The sequence below is a fragment of the Sitophilus oryzae genome, unplaced genomic scaffold (genome assembly GCF_002938485.1).
Source record: "Sitophilus oryzae breed Bouriz unplaced genomic scaffold, Soryzae_2.0 scaffold_1499_pilon_pilon, whole genome shotgun sequence".
NCBI classification, from domain to species: domain Eukaryota; kingdom Metazoa; phylum Arthropoda; class Insecta; order Coleoptera; family Curculionidae; genus Sitophilus; species Sitophilus oryzae.
The window spans coordinates 4733691-4753129 of NW_022146168.1; the positions used below are offsets into that span (position 1 = coordinate 4733691).

At 33.3% G+C, this 19439-nt stretch overlaps 2 protein-coding genes across 7 annotated transcripts in view; one reads left to right on the plus strand and one right to left on the minus strand.

The window, feature by feature from the left end:
* The window catches only part of LOC115877879, a 46362-nt gene extending 34884 nt beyond the window's left edge, over positions 1-11478 (minus strand). The window contains exons 1-2 of one of the 3 annotated variants that reach the window (XM_030894227.1): positions 11394-11478; positions 7101-8289 (exon numbers count right to left, since the gene is read on the minus strand). In XM_030894227.1, coding sequence (XP_030750087.1) covers positions 7101-8253 — 1153 coding nt within the window. In that variant the 5' untranslated portion in view covers positions 8254-8289; positions 11394-11478. Of the gene's footprint in view, positions 1-7100; positions 8290-9736; positions 9864-11393 lie in introns of those variants that run through there. The other 2 variants (XM_030894229.1, XM_030894228.1) reach the window with 2 other exon arrangements.
* LOC115877880 (cyclic GMP-AMP synthase-like) overlaps positions 1-19439 on the plus strand; it is a 139906-nt gene that overhangs the window by 35004 nt on the left and 85463 nt on the right. Inside the window, exon 1 of one of the 4 annotated variants that reach the window (XM_030894231.1) lies at positions 16354-16374. The exons of the other annotated variants lie outside the window; for them this stretch is intronic. The gene's annotated coding sequence lies outside the window, so the exon portion shown is untranslated. Of the gene's footprint in view, positions 1-16353; positions 16375-19439 lie in introns of those variants that run through there. 4 annotated transcript variants of the gene reach the window in all.

Genomic DNA, 19439 nt, shown 5'->3' on the forward strand with positions numbered 1-19439 from the left:
CTGCCACTATCAAGCAATCGCATATACTGGCATTTTCGTAACCATTTCCATTTTTTGATACGTTAAAGTACGGTTTTTCCGATCGAAGTCGAAAACAATTTCGAATTGGAAACTCAGGCCCGAAGAAAAGCAATTAAGAGGGAAAAAGTTGGCCGGAAAAGAGGGAAATCGGTGAAATTTCTTATCCGACGCGAGGAGGCGGGTCTCGAGGGGGCTCGTTCACCGTACGGAGCGCCGAACGCTAACCGACAAAGTTAAGTTTTAGCGTTTAATTGCGAGAGTTTAATTGAGGAGACGCCTGCTCGTGCCCTTCTGCCCACCCAGCCCTAAGCCTCGCCAGTCACGCTACGGGGGTTCTCGACCTTCGATCATTCCAAGAAAAACGGATATCGAAACGCTCACGTTTGTATGGGCACGTGTGAGGTTTTAAGGTCCCTCCACACGATTAGGCACGCCTGACATAGATGGATTGTCCAACTAAATATAAAAACTTAAACTGTTTCTTTATCTACTACTTAAACACTTTATTCAGAACCTCAAAATTACTGGAATGAATTAGGGCTTCAATTCGTAGAAGCTTGGTTCCTCTAATTTCAATGTAAGCATTCAGAACGTCAAAATTAGTGATAGTAATTTTGAATTAGTAGAAATTACGCTTCATTCAGAACCTCGCAATTAGTGGTTTCAATTAGCGTAGAAGGTTGTTCCTTTAATTGCAATGTAATTGCATTCAGAACATCAAAATTAGTGGTAGACATTTTCAATTAGTAGAAAAAGTTATCAAACTTTTAACTTCTCCACTAATTACACTTCAAAATTTGCGAGTGCGTCATTTTGTAGTTAGAAAATTGTGGTTAGAAATCAAAAAAAAAATTGATTGTTTTATAAGCTAAATATTAGGCTTTCTCTATGGATACAACTGACTAACGCAAGGTTATAGCGTTTTTTAAACAACTACCACTGCGAACGGCAGCTTTTCATCGGAGATCAGTCGTGGATAAGGTATTTCACTGGAAAGAAAACTAATTAATAACAATAAACAAAAAAAATAGATATTGGGCGCCAGGCATGTACAGAGAAAGAAAACACAGTTGTATATTACTTAAAATTAATGACTATGTTTATTCATGATGTTCTTTGATGGTAAATAACATTGTAAAATTTTAATACTTAATTATAGTGGTTATATGTTGAGGAAAAAGTTATATTAAAAATAGTATTAAATAGTAGTGGAACTATCGAATGAATACTATCGAAACATTCGATAGTTGCAATTCATTCTGAATAATTCGATAGCTAGTAAAAAAATATTCGTTGAAAACTATTCGAATAAAAAATTATCGAATAGATGCGTCATCTGCCTTGAAATATTGTATTCTAGTAATTCGGCAGCAAAACCATTCATTTATAAAATTCATTCATTTAGAAAATTCATTTATTCGTCAGGATCGATTATAATAAAATATTAACTGGATTTTTAGTTGTCGCCCGGCGACGTAGGTTTCTTTCGAAAAACCCGGTCGGTGGCAATGCTATGAAAGAAGCCGGCATCTTTGATTTTTTGTGAGTCAGATAAAGCTAAGGACACATTATTTTTTTATTGAGGTGCTAGTATTTACAGAGAAAATACATTATGAAGGGCGCTGTTGCCATATATTGGTATTAGTCTCGGTATTAATTGATATTAGCAAAGAATATTATTGTTTGGCTTTAGTTAGTTAGGGATAGTATGTCTATATATTTTATATTTTTTATTAATATTCTGTTGTTACACTGCAATAATACTTGTTATTTTGGATGTAGGAAAATTATTTTTAATGTGTTTAAGCAAAGACTGGTTTAATAAATAATAATAACAGTAATAATTTGTTATACCTATTAACAACAAAATTTGAAATAATTTAATATAAACATTTTTTTAAGTAGTAGCAAAATATATAAATATATATATATATATATATATATATATATATATATATATATATATATATATATATATATATATATATATATATATATATATATATATATATATATATATATATATATATATATTGATATATATATGATATTATTGATTGATATATATATATATATATATATATATTATTTTGATATATATTATATATATATATATATATATATATATATATATATATATATATATATATATATATATATATATATATATATATATATATATATATAATATATATATATATATATATATATATATATATATATATATATATATATATATATATATTATTTATATTAGATCCTATTTAAAAATAATATAGTCTCTCAATTTTTTGTGGCAACGTTGGTTTATTAAATAATAATAATTACAGAACTAATTTGTTATATTAACAACAAATTTTAAAATCATGAAATATAAACATTTATTAATTTTCTAAGCGTGCAGTGTAATGCAAGGAAAATATAAATAAAAATTAGAAATCAAAATTATTTATATTCGGTACTTTATATTACTATTTAATAATAATAATATTTACTTTTACTGGTATTTACTTACTAAAAAATAAATGAAATATTTCTTCGCAAAAAACTACATGTAAGAGAATTAGCATAAACAAAATACAAACATCGTTAACTTTTTTTTAAATTGGCACGTGTAAAACTTTTAATTTAATTTTCTCACCCCATAGTCTGAGTTCGATAACCATTTACTTAACCACATTAATTAATATAATTATTAAGTTCAACTAATTCATATTATTAAAACATCTAAAATACAAATATGTATTTTTAAAATTAATTGTAAGTTCATCTCATCTCTCTTAAAAATTGCTACTTCTCAAAATTTCCCATTAAAAAATAGACCATATACCATATAAAATTAAATAATTGAAAGATCGGGCTACGGAAAATCACACAAACTTTCGGAAAAATTTTGACCACCTGCACACGCACACAATCGTCAATTAAAAAAACTACTATTTTAGTATTTTAAATATTTTAATAAACGCAAAAATAGCACAGTATTTATAAGGCGAAGTTATAAAAATTTGGAAGAACTAATAATGCACTGACGCACACAAAAATCAAACGAATACTAAATTTCATTTATCAAAAACATTCGATAGTCGTGGCTCAACGATAACCATTTAGTCACACGGCGAGGTTGTCACATATGCTTTAGTATACAAATGAATGAATGATTTTATTCGAATAAAACCATTCGATAGTTGAAATCATTCATTCAGTAACCATTCGATAGTCTAATTCAATCGATAGTTCCCATCGCTAGTATTAAATATGTTCAATGAAAAACACTATGGAAAATTACAATATAAATAAAGCTATAGAAAATTAAAAAAAGGTAGCATTACTTTAATTAATTTGATATTATTCTATATGATCTGTCAAAATGACGCTATTTTTATATAGAAAGTAATACTATTACAAAAGGTAATGTTCGTACGAGCTAAAGATCTAAATCATATTTTAAATACGAAATCGACATAAATAAGTTCTTAACCATCTAACCACTAAACATGATATGTACGATATTATTTAAGACTGACATGTAAAACGTAAAATCTAAACTTAGAATTAAACTTATCTGCTTGTTCTTGAGGTAATCCTGTTTCAAAGAGTAACAGCGTGACGTGGGCTCGTATCTCTGTAGTGTCTCTCGGCCAATACAACAAAAAGGGGCCAGGATGAGGACACCATGAACCAATCTGGCCGTAACTACTGACTAGGCTTAAAAACAGGAACGAAGCAGCATGGGGCCTACGCCACATCCACGCTGGGGCACTCTGTACATAGGATAAACTATCCGTACAGTGGACACTCGTCCATCGGACACCTGTCCATAGGAAAACTATATATGGGAACACTACCTGTACCTTGGAACACTACTAGGACCTTGGATAATGCCCATACCTTGGATACTGCCCGTACCTTGGAATCAATACATATATATGGGACACCTGCCCATACCTTGGACCCTAAAAATATGAAACTCCGCCAAGCGTGCCAAATAAATTATCAGGCCTGAACGATACGGAATCGGGTGACGATACGCCAGACATCATATATCATATATATAAAAAAGACATGTAACGAACTAAAAACGTTACAAGCTGTTGTTACAATATTCTATTAATTTTACTTGTGTTTTTTAAATATTGTGAATGATCGCAAACTAAGTATAAAGAGTAAAGTAAAAAATAAAAGTATAAAGTGTAATTGACACCACTAATTTATTCCACTAATTGCGAGGTTCTGAATGAAGCTTAATTTCTACTAACTGAAAATTACTACCACTAATTTTTACGTTCTGAATGCTTACTTTGACATTAAAGGAACAAACTTCTACGCTAATTGAAACCATTAATTTATTGCACTAATTGCGAGGTTCGGAATGAAGCTTTAGTGGAATTAATTAGTGGCTTCAATTAGCGTAAAAGTTTGTTCCTCTAATTTATTAGTTAGAAATGCTAGAGAACAGGACTATCACATCGGAGATGGGAAACAGCTCAGCCAAAAAGTGTGCAACAAGAGGCACGCCACAAGGAGGGGTATTATCACCTCTGCTGTGGCTGATTGTAATGAACCCGATCCTGACCTCTCTGACAATGAAGGGAATTAGGATAAAGGCATATGCAGACGACGTGGTAATATTGATCGTTGGCAAAAACTTGCAGACGATCAGTGACATCATGGAATCTGCTCTGAAGGAGCTAACGGAATGGGCAAAAAGGAATGGTTTGGGCATCAACCCAGACAAAACCGAACTGATTCTGTTTACAAGAAAATACAAGATACCCAAGTTCACGCTACCAAAGCTGGAAGGGAAGACACTTGTACTTGCTAAGGAGACAAAATAATTAGGATCAATCTGGACTCGAAGCTTTCCTGGAAAAGGAACACGGAGGAAAGGATTATAAAGGGAATAAATGCATTCTATACAACTATTGCAAATGCATGTAAACAACTATTTGGAAAGAGATGGGGTCTGCAACCGTACATTATACACTGGATGTACACTGCTATAGTTAGACCAATCACCACTTATGGAGTACTAGTATGGTGGCAAGCGGTACTTAAAGAGACTATTAGAAAAAGCCTCACGAAAGTACAGCGATTAGCAGCTCTAGGTACAACTGGGGCAAGGAACAACACAGCGCAAGCTGCGCTAGAAGCAATTCTGGACTTGCAATCAATCGACTGGCTCATGAAGGATCTAGCCGCTAAGGGTGCCCTAAGATTAAGGGAATCCAATCTGTGGAACCAAACCAACTACGGTCACTCGAGGATATTGCCAGTGATAGGAAAAACATGGTGAACACGAGTCCACATCTGCTAGACCAGAAAACGGACTATATGCTCACCAAACATGATTTTGGAGAAAAGATAAGAATTCGCATTCCGACAAGAGAAGAATGGGAAAGCAACCGAGTAATGAACACTCAAGAGATAGCAGTCTACACAGATGCTTCCGCAAATTCAGGGGGCACAGGTGTGGGCATCTTCTCAGAGAAACTAGACATCCGACGATCTTTGAGGCTATCGGATGGCTGTAATGTTCTACAAGCAGAGGTTTACGCCATAAAGGAAGCGGCTAGTTGTATACGAGAGAAAATTGCTGATAGACCAATAGGGGATATAGTGATATACTCTGACAGCTTGCCCGCATTAAGAAGCATCACCATGCAATCAGTGAGATCGAAAACTGTGATGGAATGCCGAGAAGCACTGTCCTGGCTGCGTCGGGGTGGGGCTACTCTGTGCTGGGTGCCAGGCCACAGCAATGTGGTGGGCAATCAGGAAGCAGACAGACTCGCCAAAGACGGGGCCAGGGGAGAGGCCGTGGCAGATGACCCACCACTTTTGACGATCAACACACTGAAGGAGGCTATAGGAACTGCCATCAAGGCCAAGCAGCAAGAGACGTGGCAACACCGTGAGGACTGTGCTACAGCTCGAAGACTATGGCCAGTGGTAGATAGCAAAAAGACAAAACAGCTACTAGAGCATAAAAAGGACCTAGTACGCATAATTGTAGGTGTCGTCACTGGAAACTGTTCCACGGGGGTAAACCTCGTAAGATGGAAAGTTTCCGACGACGACTACTGCAGAGAATGCGGAGAGGAAGAAGAAACCATAGAGCACCTGCTGTGCCACTGTCCGGCACTGGAATACCGACGCATTAAAACTTTAGGGCAAGGTTTTTTGGAGGGACTAGAGGAAGCAGCAGAAGCCAACATCAGCGACATCGGGAACTTTGCAAAGAGCTGGAAGTGCTTTAACGCAAAGAAAGAATGAGAGGAAGGTTTGGTAAAACAATACAGGGGTATCGCAATGGGCCCAAGGCCTCCGAGTGAGGGATCAAATATGATCCCAAACCCCAGCAACCTAACCTAACCTAACCTAATTTTCAATTAGTAGAAATTAAGCTTTATTCAGAACTTCACAATTAGTGGTATAAATTAGTGGTTTTAATTTGCAAAATTAGTGGTAGACATTTTCAATTAGTAGACAACGTTATCAAACTTTTAACTTTTCCACTAATTATACTTCAAAATTTGCGAGAAATGTCATTTTGGCCTTTATTATCTTCCGTCAAGACAAATTGTGGTCAGAAATCAAAAGTTGATTGTTTTATAAGTTAAATAATAAGCTTTCTGTATGGATACAACTGACTAACGCAACCTGTTGCTGGGATATTCTATTAATTTTAATTGTGTTTTTTAAATATTGTGAACGATCGTAAATTGAAAAGTATAAAGTGTAATTGAAACCACTAATTTATTTCACTAATGGCGAGGTTCTGAATGAAACGCAACTTTTTCTACTAATTGAAAGTTTCTACCACTAATTTTGACGTTTTGAATATCCAAAAATGACGTATCATAATATTGATTTTGTGTCTAATGTATTACATTTTTTGTTGATATTTCGAATATATTGATCAGTCCTTGTATATTAAGTTTTACATATCGATGCAAAAATATTTAATTTTACTTAATCTGATACATTTTTCGAAATATTTTGACCATAATTATTTCTTTTGCTTCAAAACATAATATTCCTAGTAGAAAAAAAAGGGAAAAAGGTGTAATACTTACCAGATTTAACCGTTTTTCTTAAAGATGCATTCTTCGTCAAATCTGTCTCATTAGGCTTCTCAGCAAAACTACTCTCCCTCTTCAACACCGACTTGGGCCTCTCCTTCTGCACAACTTCCTCAACATCCTCCTCAGCCTCCTCTTCATTATCGCTTCCTCCAGGACTCACCAGCGACACCATTGTCACGATCTCCCCAGGATTAGCCACGGCATTACTCCACTCTTTCACTTCAACCTCGTTTTTGGTACCGCTCTCGTCTTTATTATATTTTTTCGCACCTTTCATTTTTCTCTTCGTAGCCAGAAATTTGCTTTTCTCTGGCCTGGAACTCGGTGCCGAAGACGATCTAACTAGGGGAGGTCGAAATACTGGTTGTTGTTCTTTGAGAGTACCGTGAAACGCTGAATTGGTACGTTTATGGAACCGTTCTCTTCGTGATTGAGCTGTAACGGGTCGTATTATAACGTTTATTCCAGTGGATTCGTCGTTATTATCAGATTTTGAGTCATTATTATCAGCATTTTTATCTGGTTCCTTTTCAACCAACGGCACTACAACAATTGTACTGCTTTTTGGTCGCGTTCTGGGCGACTCAGTTTTCTTAAGAACGTTCTTTTTTAATCGGAAAGTTCTATTGTACTCTGAGTCAGCTATTAAAGGCTGTAAAAATTTTGGCTGTGTTTTTTCATTCTGTGATTCCTCCTCGCACTCTTTTGTACTCGGAGCAAGGAAAATCTCCAAATTTGGCTTTGTCTCAGCTTTGTTCTCTTTTTCAAACTCTTCTTTCTTTGCTCTAAATCGCTCTGCCAGATCTTGTCTGGAATTAAGAATAGAATCTTTCTCTAAAGATGCGTGTCTAGTGAGTTTACCTCTTCTAATTTCTTTGCATTTCTTCACTACTACCGGCTCATCTTTGATGTCTGTGGCGGTCCAGGCCATTTTTATAGGAGGTGGATGATCTGTTGGAAGTTTCTTCGTTTTGGCATTGAGGGAAATACGGATTTCGGAATTATGGTCTAAAATGGAGGCTTTTATGTCGGATATGTCTTCGGAGAACTGCTTGGTGAGGGTTTTGCGTCTTTGGCGGGCTGATGGGGGGTCGTACATTAGAGACATCTGTCGGAGCGGGGGTGATTTTTTTGTTGTGGACATATTGACTAAGTGGTGTTGCTTTGTGAACTAATTCATCTGTAATAATAATGAATTGATGTTATTTTGTGATGAATAGGTCTAGTTTATAGTGAATAATATTAGAGAAATATAAATAGGTAATCCATAATCTAATTCCATTAACGTTACTAATTTAACATATTATTATTTAATTTATATATTTTTTAAAATTTATATTATACATCTTAAATAAGTGCAAATATTATTAGGGTCTGTATATTCTATGAGGTTTTTTCGAAAAAAAAAATATTGAAAATTGTGCATTTTCTTTTAAATTTTCCTAAAATATTTTTAGAAAACTTTTTAGAACTGCCTGTTCATCGCAAATTTTCCCATGGTATAATTTCTTAATCTCTGATAATACCATGGTTACGGCTTTACTTGAGGGTTACTGCTCTAAAAACGATGCGAAAAACAGAAAAAATTCGGTGGCTCCCAATTTTTTTTAAAGAAATCATTTTTTTTTAATTTTCAAACTTGAAGAACTCGGTTGTTTGGACTTACTTGAAAAACGATAGAAGAAAAATATGTTCCTTTTATCGAGATCTACCAGAACTAAAAATATTTGCACTTGTTTAGGACTCACCCTGTATATTAGGCGTTCGAAATATGCAAAAATGAAATACATAAAATACGAAAGTTTCCATAACCATGAGTCAGGAAATCTATAATTTTAAAGATATATAGGATGTCAAAACTGTTAAAAAATGTTTGTTTTTTCAAACGTCACAAAAGTATTATTTTTTGCAACGTGATTAACAATATAAAAAGACATTTTAAGCCTAGGCATAAAATGAAGCACTTTTACGCCTAAGTACAAAAGTACGAAAATATATTATTAACTGACATAAAGTGTCAAATTCAACGAGCCTAACCATAGTTTCCCAATATATGAAAGTAATACCGGAGATGTAATACCTTGTATGCAATGCCTTGTATGTAGGTATTACTTTTAGATATTTTTATATTATCTGGAACGCTTGAAATTGTTTAAAAAAAAATTACTTGTGGCGTTTAAAAAAAATAGCATGTTCTATTCGGAGTAAAGATGACTTTTTGTGCCTCGCCTGTATGTCATATCTACAGCCTCGCCGCCAAAAAGTGTCATTTTTACTTTAATACAGTCTTTTGTATTTTATGCAAAACCGCAAAAATGACAGCTAAAACGTTTTGTTTAGACGTTAAATGTTGCCACATCGTGTAGGAGACACACTCAATGACATCGAAATAAAGATTATTTAGAGGTCATTGGACACACTGTTAATTGTAATATTGTCGAAACTTGTGCCAAATGTTAATTACAACGTTGGACACATCATGTAGAGTATGTTTCTCTTAACGTACAAAACGTCGAAATTACATTAATTACTTTACAATCAACAGTAACAAAGACAGTAAGCAAAGGAAAGTTGTTCTCTAAAAGCTGTTCGATGTTTTAATAAAAAAAAAACTAAGGAAACTTAACTTTTTCGTTGAAAAATTGAGACTTTCCGCGTTTCCAGGCAAAGTTTCTCTATTAAATTTCCATCTGTTCGTTTTTGTTTTCGTACGTGGCGTTTCACTTCCGTAGTAAGTTTTTCATTCAGTTTCGGTTTTCTGGCACCGGCATCGCCGAATCAACTTAAAAAAGGGGGGAAAATTACAACGTTGCCAGACGTTGGAGCGTTTTTCTTTGACGGGAATAGAAATTTTCAGAATAAGAAATATTTATCGACTAATTTAAAACTAATAATTGCCTGGAATTTGATATCTATTCCGGGTGCGTCTCGAAAGTGGCTCACCCCTATAACTTTTTTATTTTTTCAGTTCAAAAAACGAGATTTGGTATGTTAGTATATGAGATAAATTAGAATTGATTGACATATTCAATTGTTTTTGGTGACTTCTTGTTTCAGCGGAAATGACTAAAACTTTTGATTTTTAAATGGCATCCTCGGTATATTTCTACTTTATTCGATAGAAAATGACATTCTGAATAGAATGACACATCACATGTCAACTTTTGACATTTTCGCTTAAAAATGTATATTATTTATTATTTTATTTTAAACGTATTTTAAATTTCAATCTAGAGTGCCATGGCTATGTTAAAAACACTAATTTTTAATCGAGGAGCCTCGGAAAAATAGATTTGATCGTCTAATGTTTTTCGTGTCTTGGCCTGGCCGGTTAAAAGATGCTCAAATCGTATTTTTAATCATATCTCAATAATTATTTCAAATGGAACAAGGGTGGCTTGTTAGCATATTTTGAAAAAGCATTTTTTACGAATAATTTGGTACCACACACTTGGTTTTTCGAGTCAAATTGTCGTTATGAACGGCATGTTACAATTTCAAATTAACCATAATATCCGAAAATGTCAAAAGTTGACATATGATATTTCATTCTATTCAGAGTGCCATTTTCTAACGAATTAAGCAGAAATATACCGAGGGTGCCATTTAAAAATCAAAAGTTGTAGTTGTTTCCGGTGAAACAGGAAGTGACCAAAAACAATTACATACGTCAATCAATACTAATTTATGTCGCATATTAATATACCAAATCTGTTTTTTTATCTGAAAAAATAAAAAAAAATTGTAGGGGTGGGCCACTTTTGAGACGCACTCGGTATAAAAAATATCACTGTTTACAGATGTATTCCTAATGACTTTTATCGTTGTGTTGAAAATAAAAGATGGCTCTGGACTAAGACAAGTCTCGCTTATCACTAACCCTTGGTCTAAAATGAGTTTTAAAAATGTCAATATCTATATATTAAAATATCTTCAGAATAATTATTGTAAGTTATTGTTACACTAAATTAGTTTTGTCTCGTTGCGCTGGTTTTGTCACCTTTGGTCATTACCAACCGAGTTTCTATATAAATCATCTGCTAATATGATTAGGTTGATTTATCTATTATTTTATTTTTATTTATAAGAATTAAAATTACCTCTTATTTTGAAAATAATTACTATTTTAATTCTTTTTATTGTTTTTGTAATTGATGCTTCTGGATACTATTGTAAATTGATTGAGATATTTAAATAAAATACTACAAAGTGCTTTACGGTGTAAGAACAAACTTTATTGTGCTAATATACAAGTGTAAATTCTGCAGGGATGAAAAACATTACCATACTCTCTCTCTCTAGTTGTGCGAATCTTGTTTGGAGACGTGGCAACGTTGTGCAGGGGCGGCGGCGTGATGTTCGCCCTCCGCTCGACGGGGTTCGACTGAAACAATTCGGGCCCGCCACATGTTCTCCGCCGCCACCATCGATCACCCCCCGCCCCTCGGTCGCCCCATATGTCTTTCCCCCCTTTTGGAGCGTCCTGTTTTTTGTTTGTTTAAACGGCACGCGCTCCCCTTTTTTTATTGCTTTGTTTCTTAACGTTTTTTTTGTGGTTTTTACGTTTTAAGTATCTTAGCTATTCACTTGATTGGCTGGTAACTGTAGAGGTGGGTAAAATTGCTATTTCTCAATCACGTTGGAACTTTTATTATTATTATTTCTTAAGTATACCAGAATTCTGTTTTTTATTTTTAAACAGTCAAAATATCAAAAAGAATTCATCAAGAGCTAGTCATTAAAAGAATTGATGTCAAAAGCGTTAAGCCTTAGCTCATGACTCATGGCTACACAGAAAGCTATTTTTGCGTGTGAAGCGTTTTTTCATCTTTTTTATATATTAAGCATCGCTAAACGCTTTTGGTCGTGCCACTCTTATATAATTCTGTTATTTTGTTTCAGTCGCAAAAAACGCTTTAAACGCAAAATCGCTTCCTGTGTGGCCGTGCGCTTAAAGGTACGTTCAGGCTGAGAGCGTCGAGCGTCGCGTTGCGTTTGCGTGGCGTTCGCGTCACGCCGAATTCAGGCTGGAAGCGCCAGTTCAGCGTCTTGTGAGACTTGTAAGAAATCATTGTTGGATACATGTTATTTATTTTAATGTAAATATAACGAAGGAAACATTTTTGAACCTTCTTAATCTCGTTACTGTGAGTGTAACAATTGGGAGACCAGATATTTGACGCATATTCAAGATGCGGTCTTACAAGAGAGATATAAAGTCTTATAGTTGATTATATATCGAAATCTTTACTATTTACTTGCAAGGATATGATCTTTATATATACCGGATGGTGCATCAGCGTTGGAAGCAGAAAATCCATGAAAATTTTGAACTGTTAAATATTTCCTTATTGATTTTACACCGAAGTCGTAAATATATACCAAAAACTTTTAGTTACGTAATCGAGGACGCAATTTTTAAATTCATTGTTGCCAACCATGGACATATATATTTATTTCCTGACATTGTCATTCGTTTTGACACTTCAGTTTTGTATTACGAGTTTTTGGTTTAAATGAATTGTGTTGTGATACTTTAAGCTTAAATTTTTTTACTAGCAGGTATTGCAGAACACATTTTTTTAGAATCTCTTTTAGTGCGAAGTGCACAAGATAGCTTAATAGCCGTATAAAACTCATCGCAACTTTATTAGAATATTTTGAACGGGAAAGCGGTAGTAATGTCCCTATATGTCCCTTAAGTGTTGTTAAGAAGGTGAGTTTTGTTGATGTAAATAATAACTGTTTATATATTTATAATTAATTTATTTTTGTTTTCTAAAATATTTTGATTAAAAGAAAATATGTAATAGTGGACAATCACGTGACTAAAAGTTTATTTGATATGAAGGATATAGGTATATCAGGTAGAGTATCGAGTCTATTTTCTTAAACAAGAAATAAACTACAGGGTTGTTCACCACATACGACACGGAGTATTGTAGCTAAACGATTAGATTTTTGCCAATTGTAAGTTTTGGGTTCGTTGAAGCACTATTAGAGCTACAATTTAAAAATATTTTTACAAGATACAGTGTACCAAATAAATAAAAAAATATCAAAGTTGATTTTTTTTAAATGGAACAGCCTGTATATTATTACATTTTTAGTTTCTACGATTAAAATAAAGGTTAGTTTGATTAAAGTTTATCGCATATTAATCTTACCGTTTTTGAAATATTTAGGTTTTTTGTCAAATTACAGTAATAAATTTAATGCTTCATTTGTCTAGGCGTATTTAAGTTTCCAAAACCAAATATTATACTGAAGTATTTATATTTACTAAGTTTTGTGTTGCAATAATAAAAATTATACTTACTTATACAGAGTGTCTAAAAATTTATTTTAAATAATTACTAGCTTTAAACGGCAATAACTTGTTTAATTTAAATGGAACATCCTGTATATTTTATAAGAATCAGATGCATAATTTAATTGTCTATAAAATTGTATTATACCATTTTTTACCTATCTCTTCAAGTTTTCGTAGAAAATGCATTTTCTTATAATTTAGACCTCATTTATCAATATACCCATGGAATATTGACATTTTAGATTATTTTTAAAGATGTAACAAATTTTTAAAGAGTACAGATACTAATATTGTCGATATAATTCGTTTATTTCATTAAAAAATAAAAGAAAACTGTTTAAATATTTGTTAAAGAAAACCAATTAATATGGTTCCAGTATTCAAACTACATTAATTAACTGTTTGCGTTGATTAATCCAAATACTAAAAAACTGGATTTTGGATGTATAGTAGACAGTGCGGTAAAAAGTAACCCCTTAAAAATGTTATTTCATTTTTTGAGGATTGCTTATATATAACAAGAGAGACGTTCATTTTCATAACTTATTATTATATTGATTTCTGATTCAAATCCACATTTATTTACAATAATTTCTTAACTATCACACCATACCAAACACAATTAAGTATGTAATTAATGAATATTTGGGTAGAAATAATGGTGGTATACTCTTTTATATAGACTGAAATAGGTTTCTTTTTGTATACAAATTGTCTAGTAATATTATCGTTTTAACACCTGTACATTTGTTGCTTTAAAAACAATCTAAAATATTCCATGGGTATTCCATGGGTATATTGATAAATGAGGTCTAAATTATAAGAAAATGCATTTTCTACGAAAACTTGAAGGGATAGGTAAACAGTGGTATAATGCAATTTAATAGACAATTAAGTTGTGCATCTGATTGTGCTAAAATATACAGGGTGTTTTGCCAGAATATATTCTGCCATACATATGCCAGAATTTCCACAGACCCTCTCAAAAAATAATTCGCCTGGATTAATAAAACGGTAATAAAGCAGAGCGCCATCGCCACCAGACCAGCCCTCGAGATTAATAGAATGAAATAAGAAACCGTTTCCTGAATTAAAGATCCGATTTCGTGGCTGATTTAGCGGCGCGAACGGGGGGTTGAGGGCGGAGGGGTGATGGTGGAGGTGATGGTGGTGTCACCGCGGCGGAATTTAACGCTTTTCGCCGATCTGAATAAAGGTAAAGGAGGACGCGGTGAAATATCGGACCGGAAAACGGCCGTTTTTCTTTCGGGAAAATAGTTCTTTCCGACCTAATTCAACTTTTATAAGTCGATTTCAGGTTTCGGTCTCAATAACACGCTTAAGCTTCATTCAGAACCTCGAAATTAGTGGAATAAATTAGTGCTTTCAATTATAGATTATACTATTTAGTTTACGATCATTCATAATGTTTAAAAAACAATTAAAATTAATAGAATAATAGCAATTTTTAATAATAATATAAACTTAATATTTAGCTTATAAAACAATCAACTTTTGATTTCTAACCACAATTTCTCTTGACGAAAGATAATCAAAGGCCAAAATGACATTTCTCGCAAATTTTGAAGTATAATTAATGGAAAAGTTAAAACTTGGACAACTTTATCTGCTAATTGAAAATGTCTACCACTAATTTTGACGTTCTGAATGCTTACATTGAAATTAAATGATCAAACACTTTTACGCTAATTGAAACCACTAATTTAGTCCACTAATTGGAAGGTTCTGAATGTTTTCTTGTTTCTTTAATTTCAATGTAAGCATTCAGAACGTCAAAATTAGTGGTAGACATTTTCAATTAGCAGATAAAGTTGTCAAAGTTTTAACTTTTCCATTAATTATACTTCAAAATTTGCGAGAAATGTCATTTTGGCCTTTGATTATCTTTCGTCAAGAAAAATTGTGGTTAAAAATCAAAAGTTAATTTTGATTGAATTGAAAAATCAAAAATTGATCAAAAGTCGATTCTATTAATTTTAATTGTGTTTTTTAAATATTGTGAATGATCGTAAACTAAAAAGTATAAAGTGTAATTGAAACCACTAATTTATTCCACTAATTGCGAGGTTCTGAATGGAGCTTTAGTCTATTTAATACAAAGTAGGCATAATTTGTATTCGTATTTACTAAGAGTGGGTTCCAGGTGGAATCCTCCACTGCGGATGCGAGGGCCTATTGTCTCTAGTTCTACAAACTTTAAACTTTCAAAATTCACATTCAAAACCCGACCTTTAAATATACGTTTTTATATCCGAGAGTGATAAGTCACCAAGGTCTAATAAGACTAGCATGGTTTTGCCAATCAACTCAAACCTGGGTCTGCTTCCAACGAGACCTAGCCAGTTTTAGCATTAAATATAAACATATTTAATGCTAAAACTGGCTAGGTATTTTTACACAAATGAAGAAGGAAATTAAAGATAAAGGATTATATTATATCCGTATTGTAGCACATTTTTAGACAACTTCTTTATTTTTAAGATTTTGATGGTCAAACATCAACAAAATATTCCTTATGTTTGGACTAAATTTTCTCGAAAATTAAGACATAATTTAAAATTCCGTTACCATACGGAAGTAGATTGAAGTTTTGTGATTACAGTGATATATAATTTATATGGTTTTGTAACAAATTGCTCGCTATTTTATGGCAAATGCTAAAGCTCTGCAAACTTTAATCAAGCTTTAAGCAGGCCACTCACTAGGGAGCATGTTGCGCAACATCTTGGCGAACGCAGTTGCCGTCAACAAGTTTCCAAGTGTATGTGTTGGTCCGTCAACATGTTGCTAAGTTGCAGGCTCCCAGGACGAAACCGAAAAACCACGACGCGACGTGAGCTGGGCATGGTGTATGGTTCGCAGCACAAGTTGTAGACTACTAGCACAGAATATCTAGCTACTCAACAGAAGCCTCGTTACACGTATAAAATCGTAGGTGTCAAAAGGAGACAGACTTTTAAAGCCTGTCTCCAAATCAGATATTTTGATGCGGTAGTTTCGCTACTACATAATAGAGGGCGATAAATTTAAAAGAAAACAGTTTTCTATAAACGAAATTTAAAAGAATTTTATGCAGTGTTGCCATTGTGTAATCCATATTGTAATACTTCCTTATAAAGCCTGCCTTCAAATTTGCTACAACATATTAAAATAGATCAGAGCTCTTTTTTCAAACGTTTAGTTAACTTGCCATGTTAGTTGGAGTTAAATCTTACGAACTGTGACGTTTCTTCTTACGAAAATCTTACGAAAAGTGACGAACAATCACTTTGTGACGTTCGATTGTAATTGAATTTACTGGCGTTCGATTGGACTTATACTTGGTATAGTAAGTATCTTCGGTGACATTGTAATATGATGATACTATGATGCATATAAAGTGGTAGCTTAAGTACCTTATTACGATACCACTTCCTGACGCTCGATTGGGATCATATTTGAATATGATTATACTTGCGTATTTTTGATGACATTGCAATATTATGGTACCATGAAGTACATCAAGAGGTACCATAATGTAGTACCATATTACGATACCATTTCCTGACGTTCGATTGGTCTTAAAATTTGTATACTACGTGTGTTCGGTGACATCGTAATATGATGATTTTTGATGCATATAAAGTGGTACCTTCTATAGTACCATATTATGATACCACTTCCTGACGTTCGATTGGGCTGATATTTGATTATACTTGCGTATTTTTTATGACCTTGCAATATTATGGTACCATGAAGCATATCAAGGGGTACCATAATGTAGTACCATATTACGATACCATTTCCTGGCGTTCGATTGGGCTTAAACTTTGTATGCTACGTATTTTCGGTGACACTGTAATATGATGGTACTATAATACATATAAAGTGGTACCTTATATAGTACCATATTATGATACCAGTTCCTGACGTTCGATTGGGCTCATATTTGATTATATTTGCGTATTTTTGATGACATTGCAATATTATGGTACCATGAAGCATATCAAGAGGTACCATAATGTAGTACATATTACGATACCATTTCCTGGCGTTCGATTGGGTTTAAAATTGGTATACTACGTATCTTCGATGACATTGTAATATGATGGTACTATGATGCATATAAAGTGGTACCTACCTATAGTACCATATTACGATACCATTTCCTGGATTTCGATTGTGCTTAAATTTGTTATACTACGGATCTTCGGTGACATTTCAATATTATGAAGCATATCGAGTGGTACCATAATATAGTACAATATTATGATATCATTTCCTGGAGTTCGATTGGGCCAAAATTTGGTATACTTGCGTTTCTTTATAAAGATTTGTTTAATTAATAATTTTAATTTATTTTACAAATTTTAATTTATTGTACGATGTCGTGACAGCAACTTTTATGCCGAACTAATATATTATTAATTGTACCTGTGTCACTTTTTAAAATCTACCTAGGTCTATATAAATAACGTAGCAAACAGAAGAAATTTGTTATTATAGTATTTTTCATTAGTCAATTAACATTTTTTATACTGCATTTAATAAACATAATAAAGTAGTGTACATAATAATATATTAAAAATCTATTTTGTGAGCATATGTTTTCTAATAATATACTAAAACTTAAAACTATTTTAAAAGCCAAACGAATAATTAATATAAGCGTATCTGACAAGAAATAAAGAATAGAAAGAAATTATTATACACCAGAAAAAGAATGGGATGTCAATTAAAGTCTTGTTGAATCTGGCAACTGTGCATATTTAGCCGAGCTTCAAGGCCGTCGACGTGCCGTCAATCCAAAACCAAAAATTGAAAATTTCCAATTATATTCTGATTATGATATTGTCGCGCCATCTAATATTTTATTTGTCCAATTTTAGCTCTTTCATTTCGAGTATTTTTCTGTTGCGTAGCTAGGTATTCTGTGCTACTAGTTAATAGTTAACCTCAACATTTCGCGTTTTCTCCACTAAAGTTTTGCAACATGTTTCTTGAGTGTGTGGCTGGGTGATTTTTGTTGACAAGCCTGTCGAGAATCATGTTGCGCAACATGCTCCCTAGTGAGTGGCCTGCTTTTATCAAAACACGTGTGTTTGGAATTTTAGGTGTGGCTTAACACGACAGGATCGGGCTAAGCCTTAGGCAGATTTTTGAAATATAATATATATTTCGTTCGGCCACACACCCGCTTTACCCGACCCCTGAGAGCGACCCGAACAGTAAATATAGTAATACCGAGGGGTATCTCACTATTGGAATTACATGTACATTTTCTTGGCAGTCGCTGGCAGTCATTGGCAGTTTTATGGCAGTCGCCTATAATAATTACATGGCATCTTCTTCGTAGTCATTAGCAGTCGCTTGGAATTGGAAGATTATTTTGGCAGTACGTGTACATTTTTTACCCGAGTGAGACACCCTCGAGTAATACTCTTAAGATGTGAGCTCATCCTGCACTGTCCTCTAATCTGAGATCTCACACCTTTTTATAGTGGAAGACCTGCGTTGTAAGACTTCGCATATTTTACGTTTTATGTTTTTGATGGTATGCTCTTGTCCAAAATCTCTATACATTGACGTGTAATCTCTATACTTTTACGATTTTAAAAATGTCTGTTTTTAATGCTAAAAACTATTCTCTTTGGAGTACTCAAATCTTCCATAATGCCTTAATAGGCTACAGTTATTTTTGTATCATTACAACTACACATCCAATAGCTCACAATAAAAGACTAAACTTCAACTTTACCGTTTAGTTTTTGTCATGCAACATTATAGATAACTAGTTTAGCTTCAAAATAATATTTCTATCAAAAGGCCGGGGAAATCGAATATACCTACTGCTCGCAGTTTATTAATCTAATAAATCGATAGCTGCTATATTTTTATTATCTCTGATAGGATAAAATATTTATTCAAACGACAGAGAAAGTCGACAGTTCAATAAAAAGTGTTTTTCCATAATGCTTTATAGACTTTTTATAAAAGATGTATTTTTTTAAAGATAC